At 43.8% G+C, this 20,000-nt stretch overlaps 1 protein-coding gene across 2 annotated transcripts; it reads left to right on the forward strand.

Annotated features, from left to right (window-relative positions):
* The first annotated feature begins 14,845 nt into the window (after positions 1-14,845).
* On the forward strand, positions 14,846-19,583 carry sirt2 (sirtuin 2 (silent mating type information regulation 2, homolog) 2 (S. cerevisiae)). 2 transcript variants are annotated; one of them, XM_020502972.2, is made up of 16 exons: positions 14,846-15,079; positions 15,263-15,309; positions 15,642-15,693; positions 15,780-15,887; positions 16,205-16,246; positions 16,423-16,529; positions 16,656-16,712; positions 16,826-16,894; positions 17,002-17,131; positions 17,306-17,365; positions 17,519-17,574; positions 17,745-17,821; positions 17,989-18,040; positions 18,139-18,206; positions 18,315-18,381; positions 18,573-19,583. In XM_020502972.2, the coding sequence occupies exons 1-16, from the start codon at positions 15,064-15,066 to the stop codon at positions 18,771-18,773; spliced, it is 1,209 nt and encodes a 402-aa protein (XP_020358561.1). In that variant the 5' UTR covers positions 14,846-15,063; the 3' UTR covers positions 18,774-19,583. The 2 variants fall into 2 exon arrangements, with proteins under 2 accessions (XP_020358561.1, XP_020358562.1); XM_020502973.2 differs by having other exon boundaries at positions 14,889-15,079; positions 15,266-15,309.
* The last annotated feature ends 417 nt before the right edge of the window (positions 19,584-20,000 follow it).

The following is a 20,000-nucleotide window of genomic DNA, read 5'->3' on the forward strand; positions in this document are numbered from 1 at the left end:
TATATAGGGCTTGGACAATGCAGCCCAAAGATATTTCCCCCACAGTAGAGTCAATTCTACAGGAAATTTGTGCAGTTAGTGTATGACATCAGCCATTCATGAAGTAAACAGGTGTCACCCAACTGATACACTATGACATGGGTTGTACTACATAGTGTGAAAGAAATGTTGGTTACATACCTGTACTCCAGTCTAAATGTCCGGACGACACAGGCGACAGTAAAACGGCTCAAGTTGGGCTGCACTCTCTGTCCAGCCTCTCGCATTGTCAGCCCATGGTTGATGACATGATCAACTAAGGTTGCTCTGATTTCATTTGAAAGTTGTCTTCTTTGGCCATGAACTCCTCTACCAGCTCTACCCCTACCTCTCACTCTTCCTCCCCCTCTCATTCTCACCCTCCCTCTTCCTCTTCCTCTCTCTGCAACGGCTTCCATTGTTGTTGTAAAACAAAAGGTGGTCTTTTCATAGTGCTTACTTCCTGTTTGAAGTGGTAACAATTAACATGTATTGGCCAATTAGCTCATGTCGTGGCATTTTGAATGGCAGTGTTTTGAAATGGCAAACATGTGACTTTATGTCAGATTGTTGTGTCTTATGCAGAGAACCGTGTGCAGTGCATTTAAAAAGTGCCATTTTGAATTGCAAAATGTGTGTAAAGCAGAAAATGTGTTTAGACTTTGGAGACTTGAGAAGAGGTTTTGCTCTCTGTGTGTCAGTTTAAGTAATTGTGCTGTGCATGTCATTTTAGTGTGTTAGCAATTGGAAAAAACTGTAATCAGCTTATCATCTGAGAGAACACAGGGGCACCCAATAACAAGGGACGGGAGAATGAGAGGTCAGACTGGATGCTTATACAACAAATCCATAATCCATAATATGACACTTACTCTCACATAACAGGTCAATGACATATTGTGATATATAGGCATAGTAGAGATGGTGATTTTGGAGATGGCACGAGGGATGTACAATTAGGAACATTTTTAAACAAATATAGCTAAGGGACTTTTTTATTGTGATTTGTTATCGGCTAAAAGACAGCATATATGATTGATGTTGACTCATTGCATACTCTGATAGAATATGAATATGTCATAAAGTATTTATTAGCCAATGTCATTTGTAATGCTTCCTAAATATGTGTATCAAAACAAATGTTTTTTGTCACATGCTTGGTAAACAACAGGTGTAGACTAACAGGGAAAGGCTTAGTTACAGGCCCTTCCCAACAATGAAGAGAGGAAGACAATACAGCAATAATAGAAAAGTAAAACACAAAAGTAATAATAAATACACAGTGAGTAACGATAACTTGGCTATATACACTTTGGGAGTGTGTGTGTGTGTGTCTGTGTGTCTGTGTGTCTGTGTGTCTGTGTGTACGAGAGAGAGAGATAAAGAGTGTGTGCTTGTGTGTGTGCGAGAGAGAGCGATAAGAGAGTGAGAGAGAGAGTGAGAGAGAGAGAGAGAGAGAGAGAGAGAGAGAGAGAGTCCATTAGAGTGGTTTCACCTAGCTAATTTCACACTAGAAGCAGCATGGTGCATTATAGATCCTGCTGACTAGCAGAGCACCGAGATAGAGGGGGATGGGGGATTGAGGAGAAAAAGGGAAAAGAAAAATATATCCCATTGATGCTGAATTTATACATTAAAGCCAAAGGCTTTCTGGCAGAAAAAAGTAGGGAAAGGGGGATTGAGAGATGAAAAAGAAAGAGGAATGTGACTTAGGGATGCTAAGGTTAGAAAGAAAGAGAGAGAGAGAGAGAGAGAGAGAGAGAGAGAGAGAGAGAGAGAGAAAGAAAAGGTATATGGGAAATGGGGGAACAAAAATGGTGGAATGGATTGAGAGAGTTTTGGAATGAATAAAGGGCAGAGGGAGAGAGTGTGAGAGGGAAAGCAAGGGAATAAGAGAGAGAAAGCAAGGGAATAAGAGAGGGAAAGCAAGGGAATAAGAGAGGGAAAGCAAGGGAATAAGAGAGAGAAAGCAAGGGAATAAGAGAGGGAAAGCAAGGGAATAAGAGAGAGAAAGCAAGGGAATAAGAGAAGGAAAGCAAGGGAATAAGAGAGAGAAAGCAAGGGAATAAGAGAGAGAAAGCAAGGGAATAAGAGAGAGAAAGCAAGGGAATAAGAGAGAGAAAGCAAGGGAATAAGAGAGAGAAAGCAAGGGAATAAGAGAGGGAAAGCAAGGGAATAAGAGAGAGAAAGCAAGGGAATAAGAGAGAGAAAGCAAAGGAATAAGAGAGGGAAAGCAAGGGAATAAGAGAGAGAAAGCAAGGGAATAAAAGAGAGAAAGCAAAGGAATAAGAGAGAGAAAGCAAAGTAATAAGAGAGAGAAAGCAAGGGAATAAGAGAGAGAAAGCAAGGGAATAAGAGAGAGAAAGCAAGGGAATAAGAGAGAGAAAGCAAAGGAATAAGAGAGAGAAAGCAAGGGAATAAAAGAGAGAAAGCAAGGGAATAAGAGAGGAAAAGCAAGGGAATAAGAGAGAGAAAGCAAAGGAATAAGAGAGAGAAAGCAAGGGAATAAGAGAGGAAAAGCAAGGGAATAAGAGAGAGAAAGCAAAGTAATAAGAGAGAGAAAGCAAGGGAATAAGAGAGGAAAAGCAAGGGAATAAGAGAGAGAAAGCAAGGGAATAGCAGTAATGTAAACAATAACTTATGCAAATTAACCAATTCATTTGAGAGGAATTTGGTTTCTTTGTTTTAGCAAAGTCAAATAAACTGAACTGAATGCACATAACCACACCCACCAAACCACCTCAAACCACTTAGACTCTGATCCCCTTTAGTATCAACTGGAACAACGCTTTATCAGTGTCAGAAGTCATTTAACCTTTTACACACACAATGGGCATGACGGAACCTTAAACGTGCAGACCCATAAACCGTAGCATCACACAATAACCTATATCCATATCACAGTACCAAGTAGCTTTTAATCTCCAATGCATTATTCATCCTGCACTTATGCGATGTAATGCTACTTTCAAACAGAGGTCCCGAGGGGAATCCCTGACATCTCGTCTCTCTCAGAGACGGCCTGGATGACCAGAGAGGAGTTATGGGCTTGAGGAACTTGCATCTACGGAGTTAGTGTCGCTGCAACTCTAACCTTTCTCTCATTACAGTTCAAAGTTACTCAGCCACACACTCTCAGCTCTCAGGGCCGCACATCAGAAGAATTCAGATGGTGGATGTTTAAGTAATGTGTGTGCGTGCGGATCTGCAGTTTCATTCCCTTTCACAAATTAAACCATGAAGTGTTCTTATGGAGACTTCATATATAGTGGATTCTACAGTATTTTGCGATTTTCGTCAACACAGCTAGGCCATTGTGAGCGGCAGACAGCTGTGGAGATAATGAAGTAATTTAATTGAGTTAAACAGTAGACTGGCTCAGCATCTTGCAGTCATTAGCATGCCTCACTGTGGTAATTACAGCTGTCAGCTCTAATCGCGACAGTAGCGTGGTTCAGCGAGACGCCAAGCTGAGGTAATGCAGCCATTATCCAGATCCTGGGGACTGAGCGCTCCATATGAGATACCGTCACATCTTATTTGTATGGAATTGACACACTTAATTGCACAAGGCAACGGTAGGACTAGGTTTGTGTGCGTATGTGCATGCGTGTCTGCGCGTGTATGTGCGTGTGAGTGAAAACAACTGCCAATTTTCACGTCTTTAATTGAATTTCAATTCACTCTTTGAATTGACTGAATTAAAAACAAAATAAATCCCAACTCCGCTATAGACAACAAAACCAACTGGATCAGAGGGGGTTCCAACTGGATAAGAGGGTTTCTAACTGGATAAGAGGGGGATCCAACTGGATAAGATGGGTTCTAATTGGATAAGAGGGGGTTCCAACTGGATAAGAGGGTGTTTCAACTGGATCAGAGGGGGTTCCAACTGGATTAGAGGGGGTTCTAGCTGGATAAGAGGGGGTTCCAACTGTATCAGGGGGGGTTCCAACTGGATCAGGGGGGGTTCCAACTGGATCAGAGGGGGTTCCACCTGGATAAGAGGGGGTTCCATCTGGATCAGAGGGGGTTACAACTGCATCAAAGGGGGTTTTAATGGGATCAGAGGGGGTTCCAACTGGATAAGAGGGTTCCAACTGGCTTTTTATTTTTTTTAAATGATTTCACCTTTATTTAACCAGGTAGGCTAGTTGAGAACAAGTTCTCATTTGCAACTGCGACCTGGCCAAGATAAAGCATAGCAGTGTGAGCAGACAACAAAGAGTTACACATGGAGTAAACAATTAACAAGTCAATAACACAGTAGAAAACAAAGGGGGAGTCTATATACAATGTGTGCAAAAGGCATGAGGAGGTAGGCAAATAATTACAATTTTGCAGATTAACACTGGAGTGATGAATGATCAGATGGTCATGTACAGGTAGAGATATTGGTGTGCAAAAGAGCAGAAAAGTAAATAAATAAAAACAGTATGGGGATGAGGTAGGTGAAAAAGGGTGGGCTATTTACCAATAGACTATGTACAGCTGCAGCGATCGGTTAGCTGCTCAGATAGCTGATGTTTGAAGTTGGTGAGGGAGATAAAAGTCTCCAACTTCAGCGATTTTTGCAATTCGTTCCAGTCACAGGCAGCAGAGTACTGGAACGAAAGGCGGCCAAATGAGGTGTTGGCTTTAGGGATGATCAGTGAGATACACCTGCTGGAGCGCGTGCTACGGATGGGTGTTGCCATCGTGACCAGTGAGCTGAGATAAGGCGGAGCTTTACCTAGCATGGACTTGTAGATGACCTGGAGCCAGTGGGTCTGGCGACGAATATGTAGCGAGGGCCAGCCGACTAGAGCATACAAGTCGCAGTGGTGGGTGGTATAAGGTGCTTTAGTGACAAAACGGATGGCACTGTGATAAACTGCATCCAGTTTGCTGAGTAGAGTGTTGGAAGCCATTTTGCAGATGACATCGCCGAAGTCGAGGATCGGTAGGATAGTCAGTTTTACTAGGGTAAGCTTGGCGGCGTGAGTGAAGGAGGCTTTGTTGCGGAATAGAAAGCCGACTCTTGATTTGATTTTCGATTGGAGATGTTTGATATGAGTCTGGAAGGAGAGTTTGCAGTCTAGCCAGACACCTAGGTACTTATAGACGTCCACATATTCTAGGTCGGAACCATCCAGGGTGGTGATGCTAGTCGGGCATGCGGGTGCAGGCAGCGACCGGTTGAAAAGCATGCATTTGGTTTTACTAGCGTTTAAGAGCAGTTGGAGGCCACGGAAGGAGTGTTGTATGGCATTGAAGCTTGTTTGGAGGTTAGATAGCACAGTGTCAGAAGACGGGCCGAAAGTATATAGAATGGTGTCGTCTGCGTAGAGGTGGATCAGGGAATCGCCCGCAGCAAGAGCAACATCATTGATATACACAGAGAAAAGAGTCGGCCCGAGAATTGAACCCTGTGGCACCCCCATAGAGACTGCCAGAGGACCAGACAGCATGCCCTCCGATTTGACGCATTGAACTCTGTCTGCAAAGTAATTGGTGAACCAGGCAAGGCAGTCATCCGAAAAACCGAGGCTCCTGAGTCTGCCGATAAGAATATGGTGATTGACAGAGTCGAAAGCCTTGGCAAGGTCGATGAAGACGGCTGCACAGTACTGTCTTTTATCGATGGCGGTTATGATATCGTTGAGTACCTTGAGTGTGGCTGAGGTGCACCCATGACCGGCTCGGAAACCAGATTGCACAGCGGAGAAGGTACGGTGGGATTCGAGATGGTCAGTGACCTGTTTGTTGACTTGGCTTTCGAAGACCTTAGATAGGCAGGGCAGGATGGATATAGGTCTGTAACAGTTTGGGTCCAGGGTGTCTCCCCCTTTGAAGAGGGGGATGACTGCGGCAGCTTTCCAATCCTTGGGGATCTCAGACGATATGAAAGAGAGGTTGAACAGGCTGGTAATAGGGGTTGCGACAATGGTGGCAGATAGTTTCAGAAATAGAGGGTCCAGATTGTCAAGCCCAGCTGATTTGTACGGGTCCAGGTTTTGCAGCTCTTTCAGAACATCTGCTATCTGGATTTGGTTAAAGGAGAACCTGGAGAGGCTTGGGCGAGGAGCTGCGGGGGGGGCGGAGCTGTTGGCCGAGGTTGAAGTAGCCAGGCGGAAGGCATGGCCAGCCGTTGAGTAATGCTTATTGAAGTTTTCGATAATCATGGATTTATCAGTGGTGACCGTGTTACCTAGCCTCAGTGCAGTGGACAGCTGGGAGGAGGTGCTCTTGTTCTCCATGGACTTCACGGTGTCCCAGAACTTTTTGGAGTTGGAGCTACAGGATGCAAACTTCTGCCTGAAGAAGCTGGCCTTAGCTTTCCTGACTGACTGCGTGTATTGGTTCCCGGACTTCCCTGAACAGTTGCATATCACGGTGACTATTCAATGCTATTGCAGTCCGCCACAGGATGTTTTTGTGCTGGTCGAGGGCAGTCAGGTCTGGGGTGAACCAAGGGCTGTATCTGTTCTTAGTTCTGCATTTTTTGAACGGAGCATGCTTATCTAAAATGGTGAGGAAGTTACTTTTAAAGAATGACCAGGCATCCTCAACTGACGGGATGAGGTCAATGTCCTTCCAGGATACCCGGGCCAGGTCGATTAGAAAGGCCTGCTCACAGAAGTGTTTTAGGGAGCGTTTGACAGTGATGAGGGGTGGTCGTTTGACTGCGGCTCCGTAGCGGATACAGGCAATGAGGCAGTGATCGCTGAGATCCTGGTTGAAGACAGCGGAGGTGTATTTGGAGGGCCAGTTGGTCAGGATGACGTCTATGAGGGTGCCCTTGTTTACAGAGTTAGGGTTGTACCTGGTGGGTTCCTTGATGATTTGTGTGAGATTGAGGGCATCTAGCTTAGATTGTAGGACTGGCGGGGTGTTAAGCATATCCCAGTTTAGGTCACCTAACAGAACAAACTCTGAAGCTAGATGGGGGGCGATCAATTCACAAATGGTGTCCAGGGCACAGCTGGGAGCTGAGGGGGGTCGGTAGCAGGCAGCAACCGTGAGAAACTTATTTCTGGAGAGAGTAATTTTCAAAATTAGTAGTTCGAACTGTTTGGGTATGGACCTGGAAAGTATGACATTACTTTGCAGGCTATCTCTGCAGTAAACTGCAACTCCTCCCCCTTTGGCAGTTCTATCTTGACGGAAGATGTTATAGTTGGGTATGGAAATCTCTGAATTTTTGGTGGCCTTCCTGAGCCAGGATTCAGACACAGCAAGGACATCAGGGTTAGCAGATTGTGCTAAAGCAGTGAGTAAAACAAACTTAGGGAGGAGGCTTCTGATGTTGACATGCATGAAACCAAGGCTTTTTCGATCACAGAAGTCAACAAATGAGGGTGCCTGGGGACATGCAGGGCCTGGGTTTACCTCCACATCACCCGCGGAACAGAGAAGGAGTAGTATGAGGGTGCGGCTAAAGGCTATCAAAACTGGTCGCCTAGAGTGTTGGGGACAGAGAATAAGAGGAGCAGGTTTCTGGGCATGGTAGAATATATTCAGGGCATAATGCACAGACAGGGGTATGGTGGGGTGCGGGTACAGCGGAGGTAAGCCCAGGCACTGGGTGATGATGAGAGAGGTTGTATCTCTGGACATGCTGGTAGTAATGGGTGAGGTCACCGCATGTGTGGGAGGTGGGACAAAGGAGTTATCAGGGGCATGAAGAGTGGAACTAGGGGCTCCATTGTGAACTAAAACAATGATAACTAACCTGAACAACAGTATACAAGGCATATTGACATTTGAGAGAGACATACAGCGAGGCATACAGTAATCACAGGTGTTGAATTGGGAAAGCTAGCTAAAACAGTAGGTGAGACAACAGCTAATCAGCTAGCACAACAACAGCAGGTAAAATGGCGTAGACTAGGCAACGGGGCCAACAGATAAAACAAACAAGCAGAATGGAGTACCGTGATTAATGGACAGTCCAGCGTGCATCAGCTATGTAGCCAAGAGATCAGTGTCCAGGGGGCAGCGGTGGATGGGGCAGGGAAGCTGGACTGGCGAGTGTTATCCAGGTAAAAAAAAACTAACAATGACTAAATAGCTTGTAGCTAGTTAGCTGGTTAGCTTCTGGAGGTTCTTGAGTGTGTTCTAAAAATAAAAAAATTATAGAGATTCCGTATCACATTGGGTGAGGCAGGTTTCCGGAAGGTATAAACAAATTAAAAGTCAAAAGAGATAGAAAGTAAATATGGGTCCGGTGAGCGTTTGGGACACGGCGATTCAGGCGGTTAGCAGGCCTGTGCTAACAAGCTAACAGTTTGTAGGCCCGGGCTAGACAAGGTAGCAGTTAGCGGACCGGAGCTGGACAAGCTAGCAGTTAGCAGGCCGAATTAGCAAGCAGGGAGATAGTGAGGGCTAGAGAGTTAGCCTTTGGGGGACGTCGCGATGGGGTGAGTCTGTTTATTCCTCTTCATGCGATGACATCGATAGACCGGTCGTGGGCCCGGGTATTGTAGCTCAGGAGTATGCTACGGTGGTAGCACAGGTGCTACGGCCGGGCTAGCTTCAAGCTAAGTGGGTGGAAACGCTAGCCAGGAGTAATCCGGGGTTGCGGTTTAGCTAGATAGCTAGTTGCTGAAAATTCCAGCTGAAAGATGTTCCGTTTGCGGTGGGAATCCGGGGATGAATCCGGGGATGAAAAATAAATAGGTCCGTTATGCTCTGGTTAGAGTCGCGTTGTACGAACAGGCGAGAGCTTTCCGAACTACAGGTTAGCTGATGACCGGTTAGCTGAAGACCGCTAGCATACCCGCTGGTTAGCTGGCTAGCTTCAGTTGAGGGGTTCCGAAGTAAATATAAATACTTTAGGAAAAATAGCTACATTGGGTGAGTCGGGTTGCAGGAGAGTATTTGGAAGCTTAGGGTTTAGCAAAATGTTTTCAAAGAGATATGTGGAGAAAATATGTAAAAAACGAAAAAGAAACGATATATACAGGGACACGACAGGACAGGACGACTTACTGCTACGCCATCTTGGACCGACAGAGGGGGTTCCAACTGGATAAGAGGGAGTTCCATCTGAATCAGAGGGGGTTACAACTGGATCAGAGGGGGTTCTAATGGGATTAGAGGGGGTTCCAACTGGATAAGAGAGGGTTCCATCTGGATCAGAGGGGGTTACAACTGCATCAGAGGGGGTTTTAATGGGATCAGAGGGGGTTCCAACTGGAAAAGAGGGTTCCAACTGGCTAAGAGGGGGTTCCAACTGTATCAGGGGGGGGGGGGGTCCAACTGGATCAGAGGGGGTTCCAACTTGATAAGAGGGGGTTCCATCTGGATCAGAGGGGGTTACAACTGCATCAGAGGGTTTTTTAATGGGATCAGAGGGGGTTCCAACTGGCTAAGAGGGGGTTCCAACTGGATAAGAGGGAGTTCCATCTGAATCAGAGGGGGTTACAACTGGATCAGAGGGTGTCCCAGCTCTATATCAATTGCATATTAGGGGAAGAATGGGGGGAAATGTTGCTTTTCTAACAGTCTTCTGGGTAACACTTTACTTTATAGGGGGGATACACATTACACATTTATGAAACCAGTCATAACACCATTATGAGTGTTGCTGTATCATTCATGACCACCTTCACGACTCATTATTCAACAACATTCATAAGGGGTTTTGAATATGAAGGTTGTTGTGAATGATACTACGACATTCATGAAGGGGTTGTGGTTTCATAAAGGTGTTATGAATGCTTTAAGTACACCCACCATAGTGAACTGCTACCGTTACCCTCCCTCTCTCTAATCAACATTAGGACTGGAGTAAATCACCAGCGAGGCTGATCTTATTTGCTAGTTGCCAGTGACAACAAGGGAGAGCCGTCTGTTGGTCCGGAGCTGCCCCAGTGGACCCTGGGAGAAGAGAGGAGGAGAGACGAAGGGGATGTTAGTGTTTCTTCCATGTATCGCGTCTCCTCATCTGTCAGGCGTGTTTTTCTCCTATGCTGGCAACGTATGTGGAAATGGGAATGATGGGAGATGGAGTGAAGCCATTGGGAGAATGGGATTGTGGAATAAATGGATTGGAATGAGACAGGGGAGATGTTGCCTCCCTTTTACATTCTTACTTAGGCTATTATATCACTCTCTTTCAGTTACTGTAACTCTAAAATTCTTTAAGTTGCCTGAATTCCCCAGGCATACTTTCTAAAATCATTCACTCAACACACCACCTACAGTCCTGCACCACCAAATGATTAACCGATCCACCAATTTCCAGATCCTAAAATGAATCTAGAGGGACTGACCTTCTCTCAGACTGTTAATAATAGCTTACCTTACTGTCATTCTTCAAGTTATTTTGGCTGTGGTCTAGGTAGAAGACATTGAGAGGAAAGGGCAGAGACTAAACAGATTCACACAATGTCTAGTGCTATTGCCAAAGAGAATGATTCAACAACAACAATATCTGTGGTGATGGAGTATCCGGCCTAATTTATTATGGAAAGGCCTAAATCACGACATATCTTGGTGTCAAATTACAATAGCTTCTTGAACGCAAGGGTTGTACAACGTATAATTTGGTGAAATCAACTGTTGCACTTTTTGTGAGACTTTTTGTGAGACTTTCTTCGCACATAGCATGTAGCTACGACCCCAGTGAAATTGTCTTCTCACCTCTGCCTGCTCAAATGTTGTTTTATAGTGTCACAGACAAATTAGTGAGGGACCACTAAAAAGGTCCTACCTGTCACATTTTTCAAGATGATCAATAAAATAGATGTGATGTCTAATCATATACTTTTGGGGATCAAGTGATATGATTGCTCCTCCACACTAGAGCAGGGTGGGCCGTTGAGAGCTGAAAAGTAACTAATCAAATCAACAATATATTTTTTTGAAGTGCAAAACTCTACACATACGTGAGGCCCTCCAGGAACAGGAACAGGAACAGGAACAGGAACTGATCTATGAAGTCCAAATTCAAATAATGCGACATCACACACGGATGAGAGTGGAACTAAAGCACTCCTCCCACCACTCATAGGTTTATGGTTACAGCATATCAACATGCCTAGTAGATTTCCTCTCCTTTGCATTGTGCATTTGTCTCTCTTCTTTCTCAATGCCCATGTCCTTTGTATCTGTCTGTCAGTTGATGCGGCGAAGCTGTAGTCAGGTGACCCTCTTGGTCGCCACATCGCTTTACAAGAGTTCTATCCCTGTGGCTCCGCCCTCACTACAAGCCAGGCTACTCCTCTTCCTGAGCCAGCGTTTCCATGACATCGAGACTCTCCTCAGCTGGAGCTCCTGGTTCAAGAACCGAGGTCTACGTCAGCAGAATTTGTATGTGTAACAGGAAAACACACCGATTATTCTAGCTACATGCATTTCTATCAGCACGCCATTATCCCAAATAGTTCCCTATCCCTCCCCCTTGCCCATTACCCTTCAATGCACGATCTGTAAGGCGTTGGTGAGCAAAATGGTGGACACTCCAACGCTGCTTTTTCTATCCAGACCCTTTAGATCTGCATGCAATGAAGGGTTAGGGCTAAGGCGAATGTGTAGGGAGCGAAGTGGAACTGGCTGTCCCAACTCCATAAACATTGCTCTCAGCCCAACCCCTGTCTCCTTCCCCTCACAGTTTCTATGGTTACACCCAGCAGAACTATGGGGACTACGTTGCAGCTGCTTATTACATCCTTAGCCTCAAGGGAGGATTCAGGTAACTGTTATGCCATTTTGGGCTGCCCATAACTGCCTGTGCATGCCCCCTTTTTGACCTGTTGGTGAGTATTAGTGTGCTTTGTGTTTTTTGATGTTGTGCATTTGGATGTTTTTTTGTTGTTGTTCTATTTGCTGATCACTGTGTTGTTCACTTGTTGTTAGTGATGACTAGTCTGTTGTCCCTCCAGGTTTGCAGGACAGTCAGAGTGGTTCCGATCAGACAGAAGAGGGAAGTTCAACTGGGATTTCATGAACCGCCGGGACAGCGCCATAGAGGAAGTGGATGTCAGCAACACACTCATTAACTACACAGGCCTAGAAAACCTGGGTACATACCACTTTATTCATGTCTGGGGGGTGGGGATTTGTATTTATTTCACAATGCAGGTTCAATAAGAAAGTTACCCTTCATAAATATTAATGGGTAACTTTGCATTTTGGTTCATATGTATTTTTATTTATGTACAGTCGTGGCCAAATGTTTGGAGAATTTTCACAAAGTCTGCTGCCTCAGTTTGTATGATGGCAATTTGCATATACTCCAGAATGTTGTGAAGAGTGATCAGATGAATTGCAATTAATTGCAAAGTCCCTCTTTGCCATGCAAAACATGGCCACTGCATTTCAGCCCTGCCACAAAAGGACCAGCTGACATCATGTCAGTGATTCTCTTGTTAACACAGGTGTGTGTTGAGGGTTGACGAGGACAAGGCTGGAGATCACTCTGTCATGCTGATTGAGTTCGAATAACAGATTGGAAGCTTCAAAAGGAGGGTGGTGCTTGGAATCATTGTTCTTCCTCTGTCAACCATGGTTGCCTGCAAGACAAAAAGGGCTTCACAGGCAAGGATATTGCTGCCAGTAAGATTGCACCTAAATCAACAATTTATTGGATCATCAAGAACTTCAAGGAGAGTGGTTCAATTGTTGTGAAGAAGGCTTCAGGGCGCCCAAGAAAGTCTCCTAAAGTTGGTTCAGCTGTGGGATCGGAGCACAGCTAGTACAGAGCTTGTTCAGGAATGGCAGCAGGCAGGTGTGAGTGCATATGCACCCACAGTGAGGCGAAGACTTTTGGAGGATGGTCTGTTGTCAAGAAGGGCAGCAAAGAAGCCATTTCTCTCCAGGAAAAACATCAGGGACAGACTGATATTCTGCAAAAGGTACAGGGATTGGACTGCTGAGGACTGGGGTAAAGTCATTTTCTCTGATGAATCCCCTTTACGATTGTTTGAGGCACCCAGGAAAAAAAGCTTGTCCGGAGAAGACAAGGTGAGCACTACCATCAGTCCTGTGTCATGCCAACAGTAAAGCATCCTGAGACCATTCATGTGTGGGGTTGTTTCTCAGCCAAGGGAGTGGGCTCACTCTCAATTTTGCCTAAGGACACAGCCATGAATAAAGAATGGTACCAACACATCTTTCGAGAGCAACTTCTCCCAACCAGCCAGGAACATTTTGGTGACGAACAATGCCTTTTCCAGCATGATGGAGCACCTTATGGCCAATCCTCAAGAGGCGGGTGGACAAACAAAAACCAAACAAAACCCCATAAATTCTGACAAACTCCAAGCATTGATTATGCAAGAAGTTAATTGACAGCATGCCAGGGCGGATAGCAGAGGTCTTGAAAAGAAGGGTCGACACTGCAAATATTGACTCTTTGCATCAACTTCATATAATTGTCAATAAAAGCCTTTGACACTTATGAAATGCTTGTAATTATACTTCAGTATTCCATAGTAACATCTGACAAAAATATCTAAAGACACTGAGGCAGAAAACTTTGTGGAAACTTTGTCATTCTCAAAACTTTTGGCAACCACTGTACCCTATGCCTGTCACGGCTGTGGTAAGAACGGGACCAAGGCGCAGCGGATGTTGAGTTCCACATATTTAATACAAAGAGAAACTTAAACAAAACAAAATATAGCAATAAACGAACAGTGACTACGTGGTGCACAAACACAAAACAATATCCCACAAACATAGGTGGGAAAAATAGCTAGTTAAATATGATCCCCAATTAGAGACAATGATTACCAGTTGCCTCTAATTGGGAATCATACAAAACACCAACATAGAAGCTATAAACTAGAACACAACATAGAAATTATAAACTAGAATACCCCCTAGTCACGCCCTGACCTACTACACCATAGAGAAACAAGGGCTCTCTATGGTCAGGGCGTGACAATGCCAGTGGTATTCAACCTGTTGGAACCAAAAATCTCAAATTTGGACTCATCAGACCAAAGGACAGATTTCCACCAGTCTAATGTCCATTACTCATGTTTCTTGGCCCAAGAAAGTCTCTTCTTATTATTGGTGTCCTTTTGTGGTGGTTTCTTTGCAGCAATTTGACGCATTCTCCTCTGTGAAGCATTTGAGATGCAATTTCTGAGGCTGGTAACTCCAATGAACTTATCCTCTGCAGCAGAGGTAACTCTGGGTCTTCCTTTCATGTGGCGATCCTCATTAGAGACAGTTTTGTCATAGCGCTGATGGTTTTTGCGACTGCAGTTGAAGAAACGTTCAACGTTTTAGAAATGTGCTGTATTGACTGAACTTCATGTCTTAAAGTATTGATGGACTGTACATACGATGTTGGTACAGATTATTATTATACATTGTATTGGTGACACAATTAAATATTAAATTTAATGTATTTATTTGTAAAGTATGCTTCGTGTTGTACATCTGGATCAATACAGACATGTATGGAGCAGACATAGAAAACCAAATGGACAGATGTTATGGTTAGCATTTTAAAACGTGTGTGAATCTTATTAACTATAAGTGAGGGATGTAAATCCTATAATCCTTTGAGACTGAAGAGTGGAGAGGAGACCTTAAAGGTGAAGTTGAATAATAGGAATAACCATTCAAGAAGTAAACAGAGAGATTAACATATTTTATAGATTGAGGTAATTATGTATTAACTACATGATATACTGTTGCAATCATACTGTAACAAAAAAAATGCTGTCATGAGTTCATGCTTAAACTACTTCTGCAGGTACATATAACCATATTGAGTCATCTCAGTGATATTATTAGCTTATTTTTGCTAAATGATGACAATGTAAGCGATTGTGTTTTACTTGCACGATACAAAACAGCTCGGCTAATATATAAATCCAACTGCGATCTGCAAAAGTAGGCCGACGCGTGCGCATGTGCTTGTTTATTGTTGGAATATTTCTTATGCGGAAGTTAGCAACACGGAATTAATTCGCGACGGACAACAACAATCATATCGCAACTATACGAATCAACTTGCATATTTAGCAAGTTAAGTTAAACATACGGGAGCAACACACACAATAGCATACACATCTGTGTAGGATTAGTCTAGACGGATAAATGTCTGATGTACCAGGTATACCTTTTTTCGTCTTGGACTGGCCTTTGCTCGAAAATTAAGTGCAGCCAGCCAGCTAGCTAATGTAGCTAGCTACATTGCTAGCTAGCTGCCTAGGTAAAGCTAGCTAACTAAAGCGTTCAGCATTGTTAGCTACTTGTAAATAGTAACATGACATGGATTTGTTTCGTATTTTTCCAGAAGCTTCTAACAGAGAAGAGGTCGAGGAGAACACCCCTGAACCAGAGGCAAGAAATACTACATTTGTGGTTAGGAATTGTCAGTGTGTGTGCATGCCTTGCCCTATGGATTGATACCTGGCTGGCTAACGTTAGCCAATAACTAGCTAGTAGCTAGTTGTCACGACTAGTTTGTCAGGCACACGGTTAGTAGAGAACCTGTCATGACTTGTCACCAATCGCATCCATTGACATGTTGACACACTGACACTGTATTGGCATGCAATACAATGCACAGCTTCTTATGATGTGCATAAAACCAAACAAGGATTATATTGTAATGTTCTTGATCAAACTAATGTTTCCATGTTTACACTGAGTTTCCTCTTGATTTCTGCTAGGAGCAGTCAGACGATAGCAGTGACGACGGCGAGGCATCAGGGGACACAGAGAGTAAGTGTCAAAAACCTCAAGGTTTTGCTGTCAACACCAAAGTCTCATATTTTCATCAGAATAATTATTTGTTTATTCTCGTACAGTGGATTTCCTGCGCAATCTCTTCTCTAAAACCTTGGGCATATCTGGAGAGAAGGTTTTGGATGAGCTGACTCTTGAGGGGGTGGCCAGTTACATACAGAGTGGCAAATGTGAGTCTATTATTAATCTCTAACCCAGCGTGTGCACATTTCATGTAGGGGTTGATGACTATGTAGCCCAGCAAGCAGTGCATCTGTCAGCATCTAGGCCTAGTATAAATGTGCCATTAGTCAACACAAGAAAATAGACTGTATTAGGAATAACATCATCTGTCTAGCCTGAGGCCATATAATTTGCTTGCTGAAAAACATACCAATATTTAAGTATGTTACTACAACTACCTGACTATGTGATACTGCTTCATTGGTTAACAAATGGTACAATCCAGGAAGTTAAAGGATTCTCTCTGCTCCTCTATCCTCCACAGGCAAAAACATAATCTGTATGGTGGGTGCAGGGATCTCTACATGTGAGTAACTCCCCCTCTTGCATAACCGTGGGCTGAGCATAACATAATTAGTCTAGACCTGTTTTGTTGGACAAATAAGACACTTAGCCTAAATACAAATAGATTTCCCTCTAAATTGTGTGTATAATGTATCCACCACTTTTGTGATGATGACACTGCCCCTCTGTCCCCCTCAGCGGCTGGGATCCCTGACTTCCGCTCCCCAGACACGGGGCTCTATGCTAACCTGCAGAAGTACAACTTGCCCTACCCTGAGGCTATATTCCAGATAGACTACTTTAAGGTCTGAAGCGTTCTGTCGGATTCTTTTGATTTAAGAAAGTAATTAGCTTGCTACACTAAAGATCTGCGCAGATTATTTTGTTATTTGCTGCTATCACCACTCAAGATGTACCTCTTTCTATATCAGAAACACCCTGAGCCCTTCTTTGCCCTGGCCAGGGAGCTGTACCCAGGACAATTCAAGGTAAGATCTAGCTTATTTTCTGGGCTTTCAGTTTCTTAACTTTATTTCCTGAATTGTGCATTGTGCCTGTTTATTTTTAGGTATCACTAACAGCAGTGTTGTTGTATGTTAAGCCCACAGTATGTCACTACTTCATCAAGTTGCTGAAGGACAAAGGGCTACTCAAACGCTGCTACTCACAGGTTCGGTATTCTTTCATATCCTTTGTTCTGTGTCTGAGTTAGTCACCTACAGCCTGTATTGAAGTGTTTTTGAAGTGTCATCAACCCCTCCATTTCTGCCTGTGCAGAATATTGACACCCTGGAACGTGTAGCAGGACTGGAGGGAGAGGACCTGATTGAAGCCCACGGCACCTTCTACACCTCACACTGTGTCAGCTTTATGTGCCGCAAAGAGTACGACTTGGACTGGATGAAAGGTTAGTGTATGTGGTACGGTAATATCTAACTGGGGTGGTTTAACAAAACGCTGTTATACTACCTAGGCAGACACTCATTTACATGGATATGCTAATTAAGTTGTCATTTAAAAGGACCGTTGGTGCTATTCAAACAATTGTTGAATTCTAATCTTGTTTACCTCTGACCTGCAGAGAAAATCTTCTCGGATGACATCCCCAAATGTGACAAGTGCAGCAATCTGGTTAAACCAGGTGAGTGACTGCCTTGTCATTTCCTTTTACTTCTTATCCCTCCTTACTTGAAAATGCTCTCTCCCTTTTCAGTTCCTTATAGTTCAAAGTTCATACCTGTCTATTACACTTTCTTTGTCAAATACTGGATTTCTCCTTGTTCTCCATTTTCAGACATTGTTTTCTTTGGTGAGAATCTACCGAAGAGGTTCTTCACCTCAATGGCCATGGTGAGTGTGGTCTGGGTGTTGACTTGATAGACTACTTAGAGTTTGTGCCTCTGTTTTTTCCATGAATGTGCATATTAGGGTGTGTACACCCATAATGAAGTGATGAACCATAATGAAAGGCACAGTACTGGTTCCTGTTACCGTCGTCTCCTGTTTCTATTCTCCTCCAGGACTTTCCTCGCTGTGATCTGCTGATTATAATGGGGACCTCCCTGCAGGTTCAGCCCTTTGCTGCTCTGGTTGGCAGGTGAGTCTTTCTGTCTGACTCTTCACAGAACCATGATTATAATGTTATCTGATAGACTACTATATTGGTATAGTGTTGCGTTTCAACATGTGTCCTCTTCAACCATGTACTCAAGCATCAACAAGCTCATAAATGGTGTGTGATGGAATACATGTTTGTGTTTGCAGGGTTTCAAACAGCTGCCCCAGACTTCTCATTAACCTGGAGAAAGCAGGCGGTGTAAGTCCTCTGTCCCTCTGGATTTGCATGAGACTTTCCTTCCTCTATCCACCTCTGTATGTTAACGTGTATATCTTTCTGTCTGCGTCTCCCTGTAGGCAGATCCTCTATTAGGGATTATAAGCATTGGCGGAGGGATGGACTTTGACTCAGCGAAAGCATACAGGCGAGAAGCTATCACTTTCACTTGAACTACAGTGATAATGATGATGGTGGAGATGGCGTTGGAGGTTTTGCTGATGAATATTCATTGGTTATGATTTGTCTCTCTCAGGGATGTGGCTCATATTAGTACATGTGATGATGGATGCTTGGCACTTGCTGAGCTACTGGGATGGAAGGTAAATATACTGTACATGCTTAGTAAATACCCATATTCTATGGACCCATTCGTGATAAGAGTGAGACAGAGATTGTTGACTTCGATGAAAGTTCTTGAAACCTTAAAGTAGTCTTTTTGTCTCTCTCTCTTTTTCGCTCACCATTCTTACACTCCCACTCTCCCTCCCTCCATTATCTCTCTTTCTCCAAGGCGGAGCTGGAAGAGATGGTGAAACGGGAGCATGAGAAGATTAACAGCAAAGCCGAAGAGGAACAGACAAATCAGAGCTCTGGAGCTGCAGGGAAGGCGGAGTCAGGGAAGGCGGAGTCAGGGAAGGCGGAGTCAGGGATGGCAGAGTCAGGGATGGCAGAGTCAGGGAAGGCAGAGTCAGGGAAGGCGGAGGTAGAATAACTAATGAGACCGGCCGGCCGGCTCCAACCCATCACTTGGCTTCAGTCTGGAAGCAGAGTTCCATACATTAACCAGGACTGTGCTCTCCTGTCTGTTTTGGATTTTCTCCCTTTAGTTTGCACTTTACTAACTTCTCTCTCCTCTCCAACCTCTGTTTGACATAAACCCACCTCCTGACTCCTACTGTGTGTATTGGTCTGTCTTTTGACAGTTCCCACAGATGGAGTTTATAGCAATACACACTAAAATGAGCATACGTTTCCTTCTGAGGGAGAGAACTACAGGCACTGAGCTGTCAGCATGCCAACTAGCTCTGTTGAGTCATATAGTTGATGATTTTAGACTGAAATGACAAAGTATAGAGGGCATGGCAGGGTAACAAAGATGATGAATATCTGATGCATCCACTGATGCAGTGACACAACTCCTGTAAATAAAATGGGGGAAAAGTATAATATAGCATTTTATGACTTACTATTTATAATCAATTATAATTATGGATTTGTTTTTCATGACATTGCTTTTTGTGCTCCTTGTTTCTATCAATTGTGTCAATATAATTATTTTTAACAATATGTTTTAATCTATTAAGCATACCTGTGACATTTAGTTTCTCTACTTCCTGTAGCTGTTGGTGTAGGACGGTTTCTATTTCAGCACAAATGATGCAGCAGGAAGTTACCACAGTGGTGTGAGATGATGTCGCAGTACATCTCTGGTGTTGACCAAATGCAACTCGATGGTTTCTAAAAGATTGCTTGTGATACAACAAGTAAAAACACTAAATAAAGTGTCAGTCAGTCTCCCGCTGAATTTGGTCTTTTTCATACACATACAGTACATTTAAGCATTGATCTCAAACCCAGCTGGTGCAACTGATGTTGATTGGTACAATTGATGTTGTCTGTGACAGGGTGCATGCGTTGTTTATTTCTATGTAGTGTCTTGTAGCCATTAGTTGAACAGAAAATACTATTGCACACTTACACTTAGAATCCCATCTTTTATTCACCATCTCACCCTCCATACTCACACCACTTCCCTGACTCAGCTCTTAAATGGCAGTGTTTGTGAATCCATTGTGTCCATTGTGTTTTCACCTCTATAAAGTGCAACACACAGATTTGTCTGTGAGTAAAAGAGCGAGAGATCAGTATTATTCAGGTCTTGAGGAAAAAAGGCTAAGCAGACTCATTTCTTTCTATGTTAAGTGTGTTAGCAAGGTTA

Source organism: Oncorhynchus kisutch, linkage group LG15, assembly GCF_002021735.2.
Source record: "Oncorhynchus kisutch isolate 150728-3 linkage group LG15, Okis_V2, whole genome shotgun sequence".
Lineage (NCBI taxonomy): Eukaryota > Metazoa > Chordata > Actinopteri > Salmoniformes > Salmonidae > Oncorhynchus > Oncorhynchus kisutch.

Excerpts from the sequence above, each read along its gene's own strand:
- sirt2 (XM_020502972.2), top strand. Across the intron at positions 17,575-17,744 it reads TCTTCACCTCAATGGCCATG|GACTTTCCTCGCTGTGATCT; the intron begins GTGAGTGTGGTC and ends ATTCTCCTCCAG. Across the intron at positions 18,382-18,572 it reads CTGAGCTACTGGGATGGAAG|GCGGAGCTGGAAGAGATGGT; the intron begins GTAAATATACTG and ends TCTTTCTCCAAG.